At 36.9% G+C, this 17,681-nt stretch overlaps 1 protein-coding gene across 1 annotated transcript in view; it reads left to right on the forward strand.

Annotated features, from left to right (window-relative positions):
• The first annotated feature begins 1,580 nt into the window (after positions 1-1,580).
• Positions 1,581-17,681, forward strand: part of erf (Ets2 repressor factor) — a 55,500-nt gene continuing 39,399 nt past the window's right edge. Inside the window, exon 1 of the mRNA XM_033975360.2 lies at positions 1,581-2,208. Within this exon, the coding sequence (XP_033831251.1) occupies positions 2,187-2,208 (22 nt within the window). The 5' untranslated portion in view covers positions 1,581-2,186. The remainder of the gene's footprint in view (positions 2,209-17,681) is intronic.

Genomic DNA, 17,681 nt, shown 5'->3' on the forward strand with positions numbered 1-17,681 from the left:
ATTTGTGGAGCGGTGACCCCACTCTCAGCCTGAATGATGTCATGAGGTATTTCCTGAGTACAAACACTTAAGACATAAGCTACTGGAACATTATATGCAAAGCAATATTTTTCCCCCCTGACACAAGCAGGCAGAAAAATTACATAGTGCACCTTTAAATTAGTTTCAGTTTATTTCAGTCCCACACAAAGTTTTAACATTGACATTTTCAAAACAATTCAATACATTAAAGGCTGAGGCAGAAGCAGAGCTCATAAAATGCCCATCTACTTTATATACTACATGCCTTTGCTTACATGCTACATGCATTTGTGTACTTTTACCTAGACACCATACAAATCATCATATAAATTTGAAGAATTATTTATATCTTCTTCTTTATATCTTCTTTTTGTGTCATTGGGCAAGACACCTTAAGAATAGTGTGTTGTAGTTCAATGGTTAGAAATAACAACAACCGGTAAGAACTGAATCTGGAAAATTTGTAGGTAATTTAAAACGAAAAATATCTATTCATCTTGAGGCGTGAGTTCAATGTCATTTTACATTTGAATCAGCTGAATTTAATTGGTTCTCTTGTTACATCCTGCATCTGTTTCAACTTTTGTCATTTAATAATGATTTACATTTGAATCAGACACGTTCAGACATCTCACCAAGAATCCAGTTTGCTCCTGTAGTTTCTTACCTTATGTTTTTGTGTTAAAAACTAAAGCTAGTTACATGAAACATAGGGCAGTGTCTTGTCTTGTAAAGTTCCATATGCCTCTATGAGATTATCCACAGATGTCTTCATTAAACCTATTATATTTTAGCGCTATCGCTTCACTGTAAACTGCCATCTGCGCAGGATTTAAAAATACTGCCAAACAAATCCAGTTTATCATAGCACATAATAGTATTCTTAATGCCATAAGCCTGTTGTTACATAATAACTCTTACACTTTGCAGCACAACATACCTGTAGCCTAAATATTTTCAATGCTGTGCTCTTTCCAAATGCCCCCATGGAATGCAGTGTACTGTATTACATTTCCTACAACTGTGGACTGTTTTGAATATATTACTATGTGGGTCTAAGCACATAAAGTACAATAATAGGGGAAAAGTGAATCTTATATAGGCTGTGTTTAAAAAGTGCCAAACTCCTCACTCATGTTCAAACTGAAGTAAAATACTGAGCTTAAATCAAACACAAATTTTAAAAAAGTGCAATATAAGCCAACAGGGAATTTAGCATCTTAACTGCACTCTTAATTTAGCCCGAATTCTTAACTTGAATAAATAAATACTTCATTAAAATTTAAATGATTTAGTAGCCTATTTATACTTTTCCCTTTTTCTTTTAAATAATAATAATAATAATAATAATAGGACGCTTATACCCACAGATTTTACGCACAGACATCTTACACAGTTTCCTACAGTACAGATCTGACCCAGGACTGTTTTAAGCTCCTGGGGCCTTTGACCACCAGCACTGATTAAAAGGAAATGCAATCTTCCAAAAACATAGACGATCTCTGGCAACAAGTGGGCGTTTGGTTCCTCGTTTCCACCCTCCCTCCGTGGGTCAGCGTGGGCGGCCCCGTGTGGCAGGAGGAGAGCGATACACGACACCCCGGCGGAGCGCGCAGAGAAGGGGGGTCAAACACCGCCAAGAGAGAGTGGAAAAAGAAAAGTCTTGCGGAAAAAGCGGAGTTAGCGAGTTGGCTTGGGCACTTTTGTTCATTTGCGCGGAGCTTTCTGTGTATTTGCAGCAAAGGAGAGGAGGATGTTGAGGCGGGTGGAGCGACCATGCGACATCGTTACAACAAAGTGGATGGACGCGTAGACTGGCTGCATTCCGCTGCTCCAAAACAGACCCAAACTTCACCCACCCAGCGCCATTCAAACCCGAACGAGTGGACTTCCCCCCGGACAACTTTTCTCGCCACACTCCCCTCTCCAACGAGCCACTGCCGCTGCGTAAAACTTTCCCAAACACGCGTGAATGTGCACTTGTGGTAAAAAAAAGGACTCCTACGCTGAGTTAGTTGTTACAAAGTAGTTTTCAAAGGCAGTGAAGAGGAGGAGGAGGAGGACTGTGGTGCGGTGCCGCGGCTAACTGCTAGAGCGCAAAGTTAAGTTACCAAACGTCGGGGGGAAAAAGTGCCTGAAGCGAACAGCCGAAGAAAGCAACAAAGATGAAAACCCCGGCAAATTCGGGTAAGTGCACGACTGCATGTCCAAACAGATTTAAGTTTAGCTTTGACACGCTGCAATTGTTCTGGAGACGAAAACAATCCCACACAACACAGCTAGCCTCCGGTGGCTAACGCGCTAGCACGCTCGACTCCAGGGAAAGTGTGACCAAATTATGGCGCTAGGCTGGATCCCTCCGACTCATGGAGTGGTTTTAAAGTACGTGGACTGAGTGAGACATTGTAGGAATTAGTATTTTACTAATGAATACGGGTACAGAAGTTTTAACAATCGGATTTCATGTATTTGGTAAACTTTACGCACGGATTGGGAATGTTCGGAACAAAGTAGAGGAGCTCCGTGTGTTGGCTTAACTAATGGTTACAGAAACTTTTCTTTTTCTTTTTTGTTTTTTTAATGGTAGCTACTTGACCTATATATTTTATTTTAAACGTGAACCATATTGTTACTTTCCCAGCACAGTATGATCCGTGGTGATTTTAGATTTGGATGCTGTTTGGATTTGCGTTGGCGTTAAGCATCAAGTTATTTAATTGCAAATTTTGTGGCAACGCTAAACAAAATGTTGGAAACCCAATTTGATATCTTAACCCACTTTGCAAACACGTGTCAAATCTTGGAAACTCTCTTCTTTTCCCTGGACTTTCACATTTTAAAGGTTGAATCATAATTCTCCACATAAGTTACTGGTTTTGTTTTAAGTTTGTGATGGTCATTAATTGGCTGCTTGCACGCCACAAGTTACAGTCTATCAATAAACAACCAAAAATGTGTAATTGTAGGTATGTCTAGATAATTGTGTCAGTTTTTACTTTTTAAATACTTTAATCCCTGCATTTACTTGGGATGTACTGTAACCTGTTTAGCCTAGTTATTACTGTTTTGTCTTCCTGGTAGCTGCTCATGTTTTGTGTTAGAGGCACATTAAGCACTTTTGACCTGTAACCCCAGATCTAACCTCACTGTCTTGCTTCTTTGTAGTCAGAAAAGTTCTTAAGCTCCTTTAGGGATCAGCTAGAAGCAAGGTTTTGTTAAATGCAGCTGGTTAGAATTCCTCTCATTTCCAGACCTGTTTGTGCCGTCATTGAAATAAGTATGATTTCGATGCCATAACTTATCATTTGGCCTTGTTGTGCTCTGAGAGCCTCTTAAATCCAGTTTAGTCAGAAATTGTGTGTGGTCATTTTAAGGGAAGGCACTGATCCAACCTCCACAATGAGCTACAATTATAGTCAAACCTTTTATATCCAATAGGCCAGTACATTCAGTCAACTTTTCTAAATGGTCCAGTAAATTACTCACAAAGTACAGTTTCATTGAAACACACCATTTATTGCTACTTCTCACGGACCCTTTTATTTCAGTATTTGAATTGTTTGTTTATGGCTGCAGTGGTCCAGATAATCAGAAAGATAAGCATTATCACATACAGTGTCAGTGCAAACATTTGATTTGTAAATTTTGTTTTACCACATCCTTTCATAATCCATTCATTTATGGTTACTTTCTTTCCGCGATTACACAACAGCCTGGGTTGATATTATTTTCATACAGTGAATGCAGCCTAGTAAGCAAGTGTATAACAAGGCAATTGAATAGCAACAGTTGACCGATGAATATAATTAGAAAAAAAGTACTGCAGCTGGATAGTAGTTTATCATTTTTTTGTGAGTAAAATGTTGAATCTTTGGTCTGAAATGATAATCCTGGTCTTAATTGTGTTCATAGTTCACTCCAAACCTCCTTTACCAGTTTTAAAAATGTGTCATGTTGAACTAATTAATTTCAAACTTTTTGTAGCTGTTCAAAGTCATTCCTCACTTTCGTAATACATTCCTAGCATCCTTATCCTTCTCTGTAATGAGTTTCTAAGCACATTTACCAACTTTTAAGGGGGAAATTTAACATCCCAGTGCTACAACTAGGAATGTCACGATGATTAGGTTAATTAATAATCATGGGGGTCACAATATAATCAAAAAAATAAAATCAACTAATTTATATTAAAGCTATACTCCCAAAAACTGCAGTTAATGCAAAATGGTTTTTTTTTTCTTTTCTTTTTTATCTTGCCGTTAATGTCACCTTAACTTTACATTATCATTCAGAAAGTTTCATTTCATAAATCAGGTCACATGTTAGATAATGTAAATGAAAGTAAATGAAGAAAGATTTCAGTGTTTGGTCATGGTGTCAGTAATCATGATATTTATGTTTAGTTTTTAGTTAGTGTTTTTTTTTTTTTCTCTGACAGTCATTGTATTAAAAAAAATGATATGATATTATGACATCCCTACTGCTAATAATATCTAGCTTGCTAACAACCAGTGTTAACTTACACGTTTGCAATTGATAAAGGTCCTTTTATGATTAGATTAGATGCAAGCAGCACACAGTGGTCTTAGTTTGATCCTAAGAGTTGTTTTACATCATATTTGTGCCTTTTAAAATGATTAATGTGGATGGGCCACATGCTTTGTATAACATGAAAGTCCCCAGGTTTAAAAATACACTGTCAATCTCATGTAATTATCTGTCTCTGTGAAGTTTGATGGATGACGTGCAGGAAAAGCTCTACAATGGACCCTGGTAACGATGGAAAAGTCTGAAAATACGTCGCCCACCATCTGCATCCTCTGGGTTTGGGTTATATGGCAAAGAATCTGCACTATTTTTTTTCTGGTTATTAACACAATTCTGGACTCAATTTTGATTTTTTTTTTCTGATGAAAACAAATGAAGATGGGTTTAATATTGGGGTTCATAAACGTGAAGTACAGACTTTTGGTGCCTCAGATCATGTTGATGAAAAAGATGATAGAAAATGATATTCACCTCATGGCCAATCTCAGTTTGGACTAAAGATATATCGGTTGGCCAATATACCGGCCGATATTTTGACTTTTTAGTATATTGACTATTTGACTAAAATCTCCAGCACAGGCCGATATTTTGTTTATATTAACTGATACTTCACAAAGTGTGACTACTTCTGACTTATATTTGTGGTAAAAATGGCTTGGGTGAGTTTGTAGTCATTTTAAATTGCATAACCTGGGGAAAATAATCCAAATCTGCCCTACATATCGGACCAAAAATATCGGCAGAGCTTATTGTCCATCGATTACTCTGTATTTTAAAGAGTCAGTATCTGCATTGGCCATGAAAAAACCCATACTGGTCGATCCCTGGTATAGACCCTAGGGCTATAAGACTAATGACAATCAAATTGAAAACGCAATTTTAAGGCTCCGGTTTTTGAAGTACCATAATTTCTTCCACACTTAACAAGATGTCCTGTTTTCTTCTTCATAAAAAAACTCTGTAGTTTAGATCTGTACAAACATGTTCTGAAATATGGTTCATGTTTTTGTGTTTTTGTCAGATCTTATGGATGTGTTTAGAATATGAAATTTGAGCAGAATCCTCTAAAAACATAAACCCCCAAATTACATATTTTTCGCAAATCGTTCAGACCTATCCATCCTCATCATGAACAAAATACATTTCCACACCTGTGCCATCTTTTTACTATGTTTTTAAACCAAACAGCATGACTGGTACTTTATGACCGCCTTGTTATTGTAAAACATATTAGAACATTTACATTGCCTGGTGTTTTTGTTAATTCAAGAGGTGTAATTTCAATATATATGACTCTATGATGTAAATGTGCAATGACACTTTTGGAGTCCTATCGTATGCAAAATGTGAGTGTTAAGCCATGTTATAATGTTGTTACCTCATCAGAAACATACCTAGAGCTGTGTTTTATTTCATTTACACATGTTTGAGTAATCCTTTATGATGAGTCTGTCTACATTTCCAAAGTTCAAAATGCTCTGTTGCAACTTGTCATGTCATGTAATGGTAGTTTTCAAGTTAACCGCTACCTTCTATCTTTTAGTTCAGTAGATATTTGTAATTCCAGGACTGAAATCATCCAAATGATTCAAGTTAAGGTGTATGGAGTATAAAAACACAGTGCAGCACTTCCTGTATTACATGACATCACAAGGTGGAACAGAGCATTTTCCGTTTGAGAGAAGAAGTCATGAAACAAAACAAAACTTCAGGTATGTTTTTGATGAGGAATTAAAATTAAACATAAATAAAAAACAAACAAACCTATTGGCCCTTTTAAAAAACACGTTGTTGGCACATTTTGTTGTTGTCCGCTCCCACACTGCCCCTTTGTGCGCGTTTCCCGTTGTGCTTGGAGCCTGGTTCAAATATATGGGTCAAACTATACTTTCTCCTATCAGGAAGTCAGCAGTCTGGCCCCAGCAGCCTCCCAATTTTCCACTTGTGCAGCTCCTTGTATCAACACACGGGGCAGACGTCACAGTCCTGGGACAGCCTAGCACGCCCCTCTCTCAAAGAACCCATACATGCACACTGCTACTGTTTATGACTGGAGATGTTTATGCATTTCTAAGTGCTTGTGTGTGTTTTCCATTTGACTTCACCAGTGCCCAAATGTCCCTCACCACACACCATAGTCCTGAGATTTATGTGGTCACAACAAAGCCAGTGTTTTTGGCGTTTACCATAACACCGCATTGCCCTTGAGGAAGACCATTTGGCTGTGGGACATTGACTCACTGGTTTAATTACAGGAACTAGACTGTAACCAGGCCTTAGTTGATTCAAATGTTCGTAGTGACAGTTTTGACAAAAGCTAATGAACTCAGAGTGTTCGAAGTATTTTAGTTCCCCCCTTTGTCAGTTGGTGCAATTAGATTTATTATTATTTTTTAAATCAGCATTCATTTCCAAGTAATTAAACAGGAGCGTTAACATTTGTCATATTACGGTGACAATTTTAGAAGCAAAAAGTAATTTTAATCATTATATTTATTTGGCAGATTGTCACAATATATTGGTTTATCTTTCAGAAAGTTTCATTTCATAAAGCAGGTCACATACCAGAGGAATGATGATCTATTAGACAGTGCGACTGAAAGTAAATGTATGATATGTGATCATTCCTTGGAAGCAAATTTCAATTCAAAATGTCAATTCAAAATCCCAAGAATTCCTGATTGTTCCAATGAAGATTGAATTTATACTGTGACATCCTCTCACCCGGGATAGTCTGCCTCTTTGATATAGCAGTTAGTCTTTTGAGGCCATGTACTAAAGGCTACAGTGGATATTTTGGTACATGTCGATAAAGTTAAAGGGATAGAGGGATTATGGGAAAATATAGAAGTCCTTTTGTACTAAAGGGTCACTATGGGTCAAACTCACGCTGCGAGTTTAAAAGCAATCAACCTCCACGGAAACATCTGACATCTGTAAAGAACATTTATCGTCACCATCTCTGCAACTGTCTGCGTTTAACAATCGACTATTTGATTTTATGTTTTTGTATTATGTCATTTAATGGGCAGCACAAAGAAAGGAGAATGAAGATAAAAAGCAATAGAGGGTTGTCCAAATAAAGGGCATCCAGCTTAAAGACTCACTAACTTTTCTAAGAGATTATACGCCTCTTCCCTGTCTCCATGCAGATGTTATTGCTTTGATTGACTGTTCCACAGTATATGGTTAAATATTGTGATGAGTGGTGCGTTAAAGTCCAATTATAGATCATATCTGTGGAGAAGTGAGGGTGGTGAGCAGGTAAAGATGTGTTTTTTAAGGTATATTAGACCGATAAAAACACCAATCAATAAATAAATGCTTTTTGCTGTATTGGAACATTTCAGTTAAAGCAATAACAGTTATGAATTTGAATTTATGTGGTTACGCACAACCTCTGTTTTCAGTCTTTGCATCGTAATTACCAAGGATGGCCAATACTGGTATTGGTAAGGGATGGGGACGATATTAAAATTTAGACTCACGATTATTTTGACCAAAATATTTGTGATTAACGGTATTATCACGATAATTATTAAACCAAGTTTTACAGTTTTAAAAAAAGTCACTAAAACACCAATTACCATACAATTTACATGTGTCTGAGCGATCACCTTTGGGTTTTTTTTTTGCTCCAAGTGAAATGAACAATGAATGAATATTAAATATGTCAACTGTATAACTCTTGACTATTAAACAAACACATGAACCAACCTGAGAAAGCCCCCAGAAACGGATATGATAAAGGATATCACATTGCAGCCATCAGCTGTGCAAAATGCTATTCAGCTAGCACTAACCTAGCAATAGCAGTTGACACAAACACGTACCAGTATTCATACAGATCCAAACTAACACAAACAACATTCAGTAGTTTATTTCACATTGTATGTTACTTACGATGGATATTTTCAGATCAGGTTTGTGAAACAATGCAGGATGGTTGTCTCATAAATGTGCACACAAGTTGCTCATGTTTGCCCTCGGAGCCGCAACTTTTTTCGACGGGCTCTACAGATTTGTGGCTCATCGCTTTGTTGGTCTTGTTTTTCAAAGCCATAATAATTCCATACATCAGACTTCAACTTCTTGAGTGGTGGATATAAATAAGATCCATTGCCTGCCCACTTGCCATTAGCCATAGGCACAGAAGCGAACAAGTTTCATTGTTATGATAGAGGGCCCCCTTGTGGGCAAACATCAGAACTAACATCTAAACATTGTAATGAAACCGGACACATGAGGTAGTTTGGTGCTGTAAAGGTGATTATCATTGTGTGTGAAGATTTCAATTATTAAAAAATGCTTAATGACTAATTGGGGACCTTTTTGATCGCGATTAGCGATATCATTGTTTATCATCCTATCCCTAGTATCGTATCGGCTGCTGATCTGGGAGTATTGGCTTGGATCCAATTTGGGAAATAAATCGGGTCAATACAGTGTAGCGTTGTCCACACGCAGGGCAGAGGAGCAGAGCCTAAATGCCTAACTTGTGTACACATGTTAAGTAGCCATGTGCTCTGTGGCATGCTATATCAGAAATTACAAATATTTGAAAATCAGTGGTTTGTTGGTATTAAATATTGCAGAGATCAATTATGTTTTATCATAGATACTCAACCAATTATGAAATGGTATCATGAAAGGTAGAATGAGTTGTACACACCTAGGATTACAATGATTATGAACTTATCAACTCTTAAACTAACATCTCAATCTCTAAATTTTACTTTTACAGTTCAAAAATCTGCATCCTTCTACACATATATTCACTATCCCTCTGTATTTCAACTATTTCAATTGTACCTAAATTGTAAACTTTGTTTTACCCAAATCCTACTTAAAATAAATACAACAGCAATTTTCATTCAAATCAAAATGTTGGTTACAAAAAAGATTCATACAGGATATTCACTGCCTGGCCAAATAAAAAGCCAAAATATTTTGTTTGACTGCTTTTAGCTTTGGTTATGGCACTCATTCATTGTGGCATTGTTTCGATAAGCTTCTGCAATGTCATAAGAGTCATTTCCATCCAGTGTTGCATTCATTTTTCACCAAGATCTTGCATTGATGATGGTAGAGTCTGACGCTGCACAAAGCTTCTCCAGCACATCCCAAAGATTCTCAATGGGGTTAAGGTCTGGACTCTGGTGGACAATCCATGTGTGAAAATGATGTCTCATGCTCCATGAACCACTCTTTCACAATTTGAGCCCCATGAATCCTGGCATTGTCATCGTGGAATATGCCCGTGCCATCAGGGAAGAAAAAAATCCATTGGTGGAATAACCTGGTCATTCAGTATATTCAGGTGTCAGCTGACCTCATTCTTTTAGCACAGACTGTTGCTGAACCTAGACCTGACCAACTGCAGCAACTGGTAAATCCAGGTGGTGACATTTTTTTTTTGTCCAGCCAGTGTATTTACTTGTTCTAGCTAAACTGCTCTTGAATCACCACTGGGGCAGTTTAAAAGGATATGCTATGATCAGGCTCCTCTTTTAAAGTCCTGTGTGTAATAAGGCCTGTCATGACGATTACTGTAATGGATTATTGTTCAATATATAATTGATGGAACAGTCATTTTTGGGGATAAATATATTGTATTGTATTTTACTTTTTGTGAGTATGTGTTATGAACACTATTTGTAAATGGTTTGTTAGCAGTCCTCCAGCCCTCTGCCTCCCGGTCGCTGGTGCCCCCATGGCCCCTATGCCCCCCCTTTCCTGGAAACGTGTTTGTGCAGTGGCTTTAGTGACCCATTCAGAGGCGGGTGAGTGGACACAGGCTCTAGGGATGGGACATGGTGGGCACACAAACACTGGACTAACACACAGGAAGGCCCCATATGTGGGACTGTGCATCAGGGCAGCACATGTAACTAGGCATTTATGATTATTACTATACATCGACTTATCGGTCAGTATATGAAAGCATGGAAGAATATTTTTTGGACCTCAGTATTTCTAATGTGTACTTTTTCTTCACCCTACTGGGAAATTTGTGGTTATTTTTTGGCTATACCACAAGATTTAAGCCATAAAAGGTTGAATTAATCACTTCTATGACTCATTACAGATGCAGACAAAATGTTTCATTCTGCTATTTATTTATTTATTTATTGCAGCTCATGATTCTTTTAACAGTATTTTACATTTAGAATAGTTTTTGTGGTTTAAATCTGCTCTTGGGTTATTGTCATTGGCATAAATGTATTCATTATTATAATTTGTCGTCTATATTTACTTTAGCAATATATTGAACTTCAAAATACGGTATCATGACAGGCCTAACTGTAACTGAAAGCATTTTTCTGAGGAGCATTGAGAGATGGGCATGGTGTGGTTTAATAACTGTGCTCAATGTTCACATTTAAAACACATCCAGAAGATTTGACAAAAAGACAGAAATACAAACCGACAAACTAGTACAAGAATAACATTTCAGAACATGCTTGTACAGGTATAAACTACACGGTTGGCAGTTTGTTTGTTTGCTTTTTATATAGAATAAAACAAGATATTTTGTTGTTTGTGGAGGAAACTATGACATTTCAAAAACTGCAGCCTTTGCAATTTGTTAATTGTATCCATTGAAATTTGTATTTAACTGTAATTAATCTTGTGCCTTTTTGGTATGGTGGTATTTTTGCATTTTTGGATAGGAGCAGCAAGAGTTAGTCACTGATCATGTACCTGAAATATCTCTTGGTTTAAGTGTTGGATAAACCTCTTGTATAGTTCTTATCATTAATTCATATTGACAGTAAAGTAGTTGTTTTTTGGACCTATGCACAATGCTGATGTGAAGTCAGAGGAGGTGGAGTGGAACCAGCGCTTGCTCTGGTGAAGAGATAAGGCCATATCTGAGAGACACCTGACAAGATACAGGCTTTCTGCTTTTCACTCTGCAGCAAGCATAAAGTCACCATCATTATCCAAAACCTTTATCTACAGAGACAGATGAGGTATAGATTTCACACACTAGTTTATATCAAACTCCATTACTAATAATTGTACATTCTGCAAAAAGTGTCTTTAACCAACCCTGTATCACTTCTTTAGACTTAAATAGACTATAAATTGAATAAAATTGTACACAAATATTACCTTATACCGTTTTCTCCGATTATAGATTACACACAAATTGACATACCTTTTAATCAGCAACTTAATATTTCAACAATATTGTCTTCTTTTTAATACAAGAAACTTTACATTGATTTAATATTATACTGTACTTCTTTTAAACCCACTGAAATGTAGGGCTAGCTAACAATAGTGCTAAACTTGTACACCTTTTTTGCATTGAGTGAAAACACTTGTCAAACATAAATCTAAAAATGGTTGCCCTTGGTGATTTTCCCGTAAGATTGACAATAAATGGCACAATGCATGAACTGAAGTTGTCCATCACGTGTAACTGTTTGGTCTAGAGTCACGAGGTGCGTTATGGTTAGCTCCAGTGGGTCGTGTTAGCTTTGGGAACAGACGACCACTGACCATCAGCTTTGGCAACGATGGATTTTTACATACAATTTTGAGTACGGTTGCAAATTGAATCACAATTGAATAAAAATAGCTGTTTGAATAATCTTAATTAGTGAAACTCAAGAGACTGCATTTGTAACATTTTATAATAACTAGATCCACGAACGAAGGCGTAAGGTTAAAGCATTAATGAAGTATTCATTAACTCCTAAACCTAATCGCATAATTGCAATATTTCTCTTAATTTGCTTTTTTTTCTGGTGGGAGAGTCCTTCAGCTGTCCCCTAATATTTGTTCTAATGTTTTGCCTTGAATAGTATAGCATAAAGCATATCTATTCAGTACTCATTAAACTACAATTTAATTACACGTACTTAAAAATAACCTTGAAAACCTACATTCTTAATGAGTAGGGTCACCTCTCCACAGATTTGACCTGTAACTTAACCTGGTAACTTGCTTGTCTCCATGGAGATGATGCCATACTGTGGCTCATTCCAGGCAAAGCTATAACATCAGACAAGCAGGTGACCTTCTACCAGAGAAGTTACACAGTGCAGCTTTAAGTCCTACAAATGAGCCATTTAAGCATGTAGACTGGGTGTATCCCTTATGGGCTTCTGTACTATTGCCTTTAAAATGAGATGAGACAAGTTGCAGTTAAAGCAAAATTTCCTTCTAAGTGTTTTTAAAGTAGTTCATTTTAGAAAAGCAGGAACAATTTGCCAGCACTTTCCTGGTAATAGGAGAGACTGGGGTGTCTTCAAACTCCAAAACACTGAAATACTCAGAGTTAACTGTGGGTTGTAACTGTGGAAAGTATAAAGAACAGAGCAAATTTAGACTGTGTTGTAAAATGGGCCATATTGGGACCACCAGGATTTGAGAGGAAAGCCCGTGCAGGACGTCCTGTAGGGGGAAAGAGAACACCACTTGGGCTTTGCGGTTGTTTCGTTTGGGGCGAATGTTCCCAGATTTTTTTCCTGATCTTAAACCTGTTGGAATTTACCCTGCGGAGCCAAGCTAAAAATACATATGATATCCTCAACTGTTTTTCTAACATCCTCATGGAAACACAAATGCCATGACAGCCCATATTATAAGTTTGATTTGTAAATTAGGCCTGGCAAACTATAATGGAAAATAGGGGTGGCATAAAATCGACACCGAGATATTAAATACTAAAAATAGTATTGAAACATTTGAACAATCAATATTGAATAAAATTGTATAAACTTATAAAAGGTTTTGATGTTTATTAGAATATGACTGCAAGGTAATTATAAAGAAACAGAAACTACTATTTTGTTTTGAAAATTAATTAGAAAGAACTTTTTTTTTCTCCATTCTTTTAATTGTGGTAATAAAACCGGTATCAGGTATTGAACATTTGAAATTTCAAATGTGACTTTGATGTCATTATAACATGGTGTAATGTAAAAGAGTATATAATTGCGTTGCTTTGTCACGTGCGGGCCTGTTTGTAGGCTGAAGTTCAAGGTGGAGTTTTGAAATTGAAAGGGGTTGCATCAGGTGACATGGTCTGACTGAATTATTATACCCTCATTGAACTAATTTTCCACTGCTACAGTTAACCAGTTAAACATTAGCTTCTTAACAGCTTTTTACAGTATTTTACATTATTTACTTTACACAAACACCCAAAAGTGGCAATATAGAGTAGGACTAAATCAGAACTTATTCAATTAAATGTTTAAAATCTAACCTAAACCAGAGAAGGAAAAGATGTTGTTTGTGATATTTTGTTTATCACTTTTGCCTTTGTGATTTGATAATTGAGGAAATTCAATTATTTGTCTCTGAGCTGGCCTTGGAACACCTTGGGGTCCCATCGGAGGAGCTGGAGGAAGTGTCTGGGCTGAGGAAAGTCTGGGAGTCTCTGCTTAGACTGCTGCCCCCACGTCCCGGTCCCGGATAAATGGAACAAAATTGATGGACGGAAAATTCAAATAGCAATTTCAATTCATTTGCAATTGAGGGCCATTGCCATAACAACTACCAATTCAAAACAACTTTTAAATAAATAAATAGCCTTTAAATCTAACCTATATGTAACCAGGTCTAAGTCTGTACTAAAATTTGATTAAAAGCATCCAGCACTAATGGCCAGTGTTGTACAAAGTGATGTACATATGAGTGACATAATGTTGTGGCTGAAATCAGAGTGTCTCATGGGAATGTTTTGCGCTCAACCTTCACAGTAAAAGACTTTAAAACTCAAATACATCATGTTCCTTCTCCCTCTGCAGCATGGCTTGTCCTGCTTCTCTGGGGTCACCTTCTTCAGCTCCAGTGTTTGTGGATTCAGGCTTTTGGAAGACTGTGTATTTACTTTGGGCTTATTACATATAAACCTTTCACACCTCAAAACCACACAGACTCATTTATATATCCGCTCCACTCCCTCGGCTGCACCTTTGGATGTCAATAATGGATAAAGTTCTTTTTTCATGCTAGTTGGTCTAAACGTGAATATATCAAAGCAGGTTAGCAAGTTGGTGTTGGCTTCAAGTTAAAGTGGAGGTACGTGTTTTTTTTAAGGTAATAAAGTAAAAACTGACTTGACCCAGTACAGATGTATTGTAAAAAAAACTGTGTAAAAATGAGACCACTGTGAGCTGTCTGCATCCAATTATAAAGCGCCTTTATCTGCAACAAACCAGGAAGTAAAAGTAACGGTTTTACACTGTTAGCATGCTGGTTGTTGTTAGCAATGGAGTGACAGCAAAATTCTGCTCTTATAAACTCATTGCAGTGAATAATTGGGATGCTAGGTTCAGAATTTTTGTGGTTGTCGTCTGGTCTGAGTCTGTTCTGATTCGACCCATTTGAGATACATTTTTCAGCCCTACAGCAAACATGTTATAAAATGTGATTCTTGTATTAGTTTGTCTTTTTATACATGTTTTTCTGGTTCACAATTGGCATGCTTGTCAGACAGATCTCGTTTAGATATTTCTCTCAATCGTTCAGCCTTTTTTCTATAATTTTTAATTTAATAAAGCTTCTTGGATGAGAGGCATCTTACATCAGTGTCTCACAGTTGCATGAATTGGAGGATGTGAAACAGGAAACTTTGCAACTGATAATAATTTTTTAAGCATTTTTATTTGAGTCACTGGCACCCACCCATCAGAAAGTCCCTTTTCAACAAGGCGCAACCGTGGGTAGTTTTTTTTTTTTACATGGTACAGTTGTCACATTTTTGGTCAGTACATAATGAGCTTCTTCCTGTTGTTAAAATGTTTATTGACTCAACTCTAGCTATCTTGTTTACAAATGTGTGATTTCATTAAGTCATTGGCTGAATTGTCTTGTTTTGTCGAACCTAGAGAGAGATGGAGATGGACACACACATATCTGACTACACATAACATTAGTTAACTTGTCGAGGATAATATTTTGTTGATTGGACTATTTATTGTACAATAATTGCAGAGAATTTCTATTGTATTAGAGTTGGACTTAAACAGATAAACAAAGGGATCAATAAATGAACACAGTAGCTCAGAAAACGTTCTGCTAACTATCTTTAAAATTATATGCCCGGTTAGAATGCTGTTACTTCTCCTTAAACACATTGAACCTTAAATGGCGTGTGTGTCAGTAAAAGCCTTTGACACCTCCAAAGACCAATAAGGACATGATGAATTAAATCACTAACTTCACACCTCTGCCCCCCTCGTTCCTCTACCCTACTTAAACTCAACTCCAGGTTACACAAGGATAACACTCACGTCAGTTTGAAATGAAAACACTAAATAAGCTCAAATACAACATGATTAATGACTTGGTTATGTGAGCATGTTAAACTTTGTCAATATAATGAGGGCTGTAGGTCTTTAGTCGATTAATCAGGAGTCTTAGTTGACCAAAATGTGTTTTAGTTGATTAATCATTTTATTTAGATTATAAGAATTTATATGGCACAAGAGCAGAAAGGAGAAGTTAGAGAGGGAGTTAGCTGAAGATTTGGCATTTTTTGGTATTTATATTTAAAAAGGCAGATAAAATGTATGACTCCCACGTTTAATCTGTCTTCATTTAAATACATTGTTTCCTAGTATTTTCTGCATAAATGGTTGTTTTTGCATGAACTCCTGTGCAGGTGTGGTCTTGTGCTTGCAGTTTGGGTCAAAAACATAGAGATATGTCATAGTTTTGAGCTTTTGCCATGCCCTCTTAAGTTGACTAATGGAACAGCAAGACATGTCCTTAGTCGACTAAAAACTTCTTACAGTCCTACAACTAAACGCAGTATTGTAGAAAAATCAATTTCAAATCAGTTGCATTGAAGTTGTTGTGTTAAGTTGCTATTCAATGACATATGTCTTTTGAACCACTAGGGCTGTTGCAGTAACCACAGTATTGCAATACAGCAGTATGATCATACTGCAATATGATCAATCACACCACAGCAGGGTTTAAGTGACCACGGTAATCACATTTTGCATTTTAATGAGGCCATAATTGCTATATATGATAGATGGAACAATCATTTTTAGGGCCAGTATTAATTGTCGATACTTTTTTATTTTGCATGTTATTTTTCTGTTCTACAATTAAATTTGATCTGAAGATGGTTGAATAAATAACTTCTATGACTCGTGGATACAAACAATATATTAAGGTATTTAATTTGGCTTTGCATTTATTTTTTAAACAATATTGTACATTTAGAAAAGGTTTTACTGGAATAATTTTGCTTTTAGGTTATTGTGTCAGTGGCAAAAAGTAGTTTCAGTATTATCATTTGGCATCTGTTTTCTTCAGCAATATATCGCACTTCAGAATGTGTCGTTGTGACAGGCCTATCCATCGCCTCTTCTGCAGCACCCCCACCTCCATGTTGAACTTGTTAGACTTTGTTAAGCTGCTCTTCTTTGATGTGGAGCCGATTCGTGACCGGGTTGTTGTCCCGAGTGTTGTTTTTGAATCTACGGTGATGGATGACTAAGGCCTGTGTCACTTTTAATTCAAATGGGAACGTCTAATAGCCCCTCCCCCCTCCTTCCCACACACTTTCTCTCCTCGGGACCCCCCACAATCACAGTAAATGGGTGAAGCCTGTTCTGGATTAACACATGTACAAATTCTTTTAATTTCTCTGTGTTGGGTTTTGGTTTGCCGTCGGTTTGTGGTGACGCCGTCCTGCCTCTGTCTTTAATGTTTTTACACGGGTAGCCAACCGTTCACTCCAGTTTACAGGTCCTATTTTACGCAAACATTGACTCTTGTGTGTTTTAAACGATGCTAGAATAGTACCCCATGGAAAACATACCTGGACGTTTGTATTGTTTTATTCACACGTTTGAGTAATCCTTAATTATTAATCTGTCTCAAAATCTAAAATCTCAAAATGCTCTTTTCCAGCTTGTGATTTCACATTGTGGTAGTTTTCAGGTCAAGAAGTCAAGTACCTTTTGTTTAGTCGAGATTGGCAGTTCCAGGTCTGAAAGTGATTGAAGTGAAGGTTTATGGAGTTTAAAAACACAGTGGAGCATTTCCTGTATTACCACATGACATCACAAGGTGGAGTGTTTTCTGTCTGAGAGAAGACAAAAAACATTACTATCGTTTGAAATAATCAT

Source organism: Periophthalmus magnuspinnatus, chromosome 11 (assembly GCF_009829125.3).
Source record: "Periophthalmus magnuspinnatus isolate fPerMag1 chromosome 11, fPerMag1.2.pri, whole genome shotgun sequence".
NCBI lineage: Eukaryota > Metazoa > Chordata > Actinopteri > Gobiiformes > Gobiidae > Periophthalmus > Periophthalmus magnuspinnatus.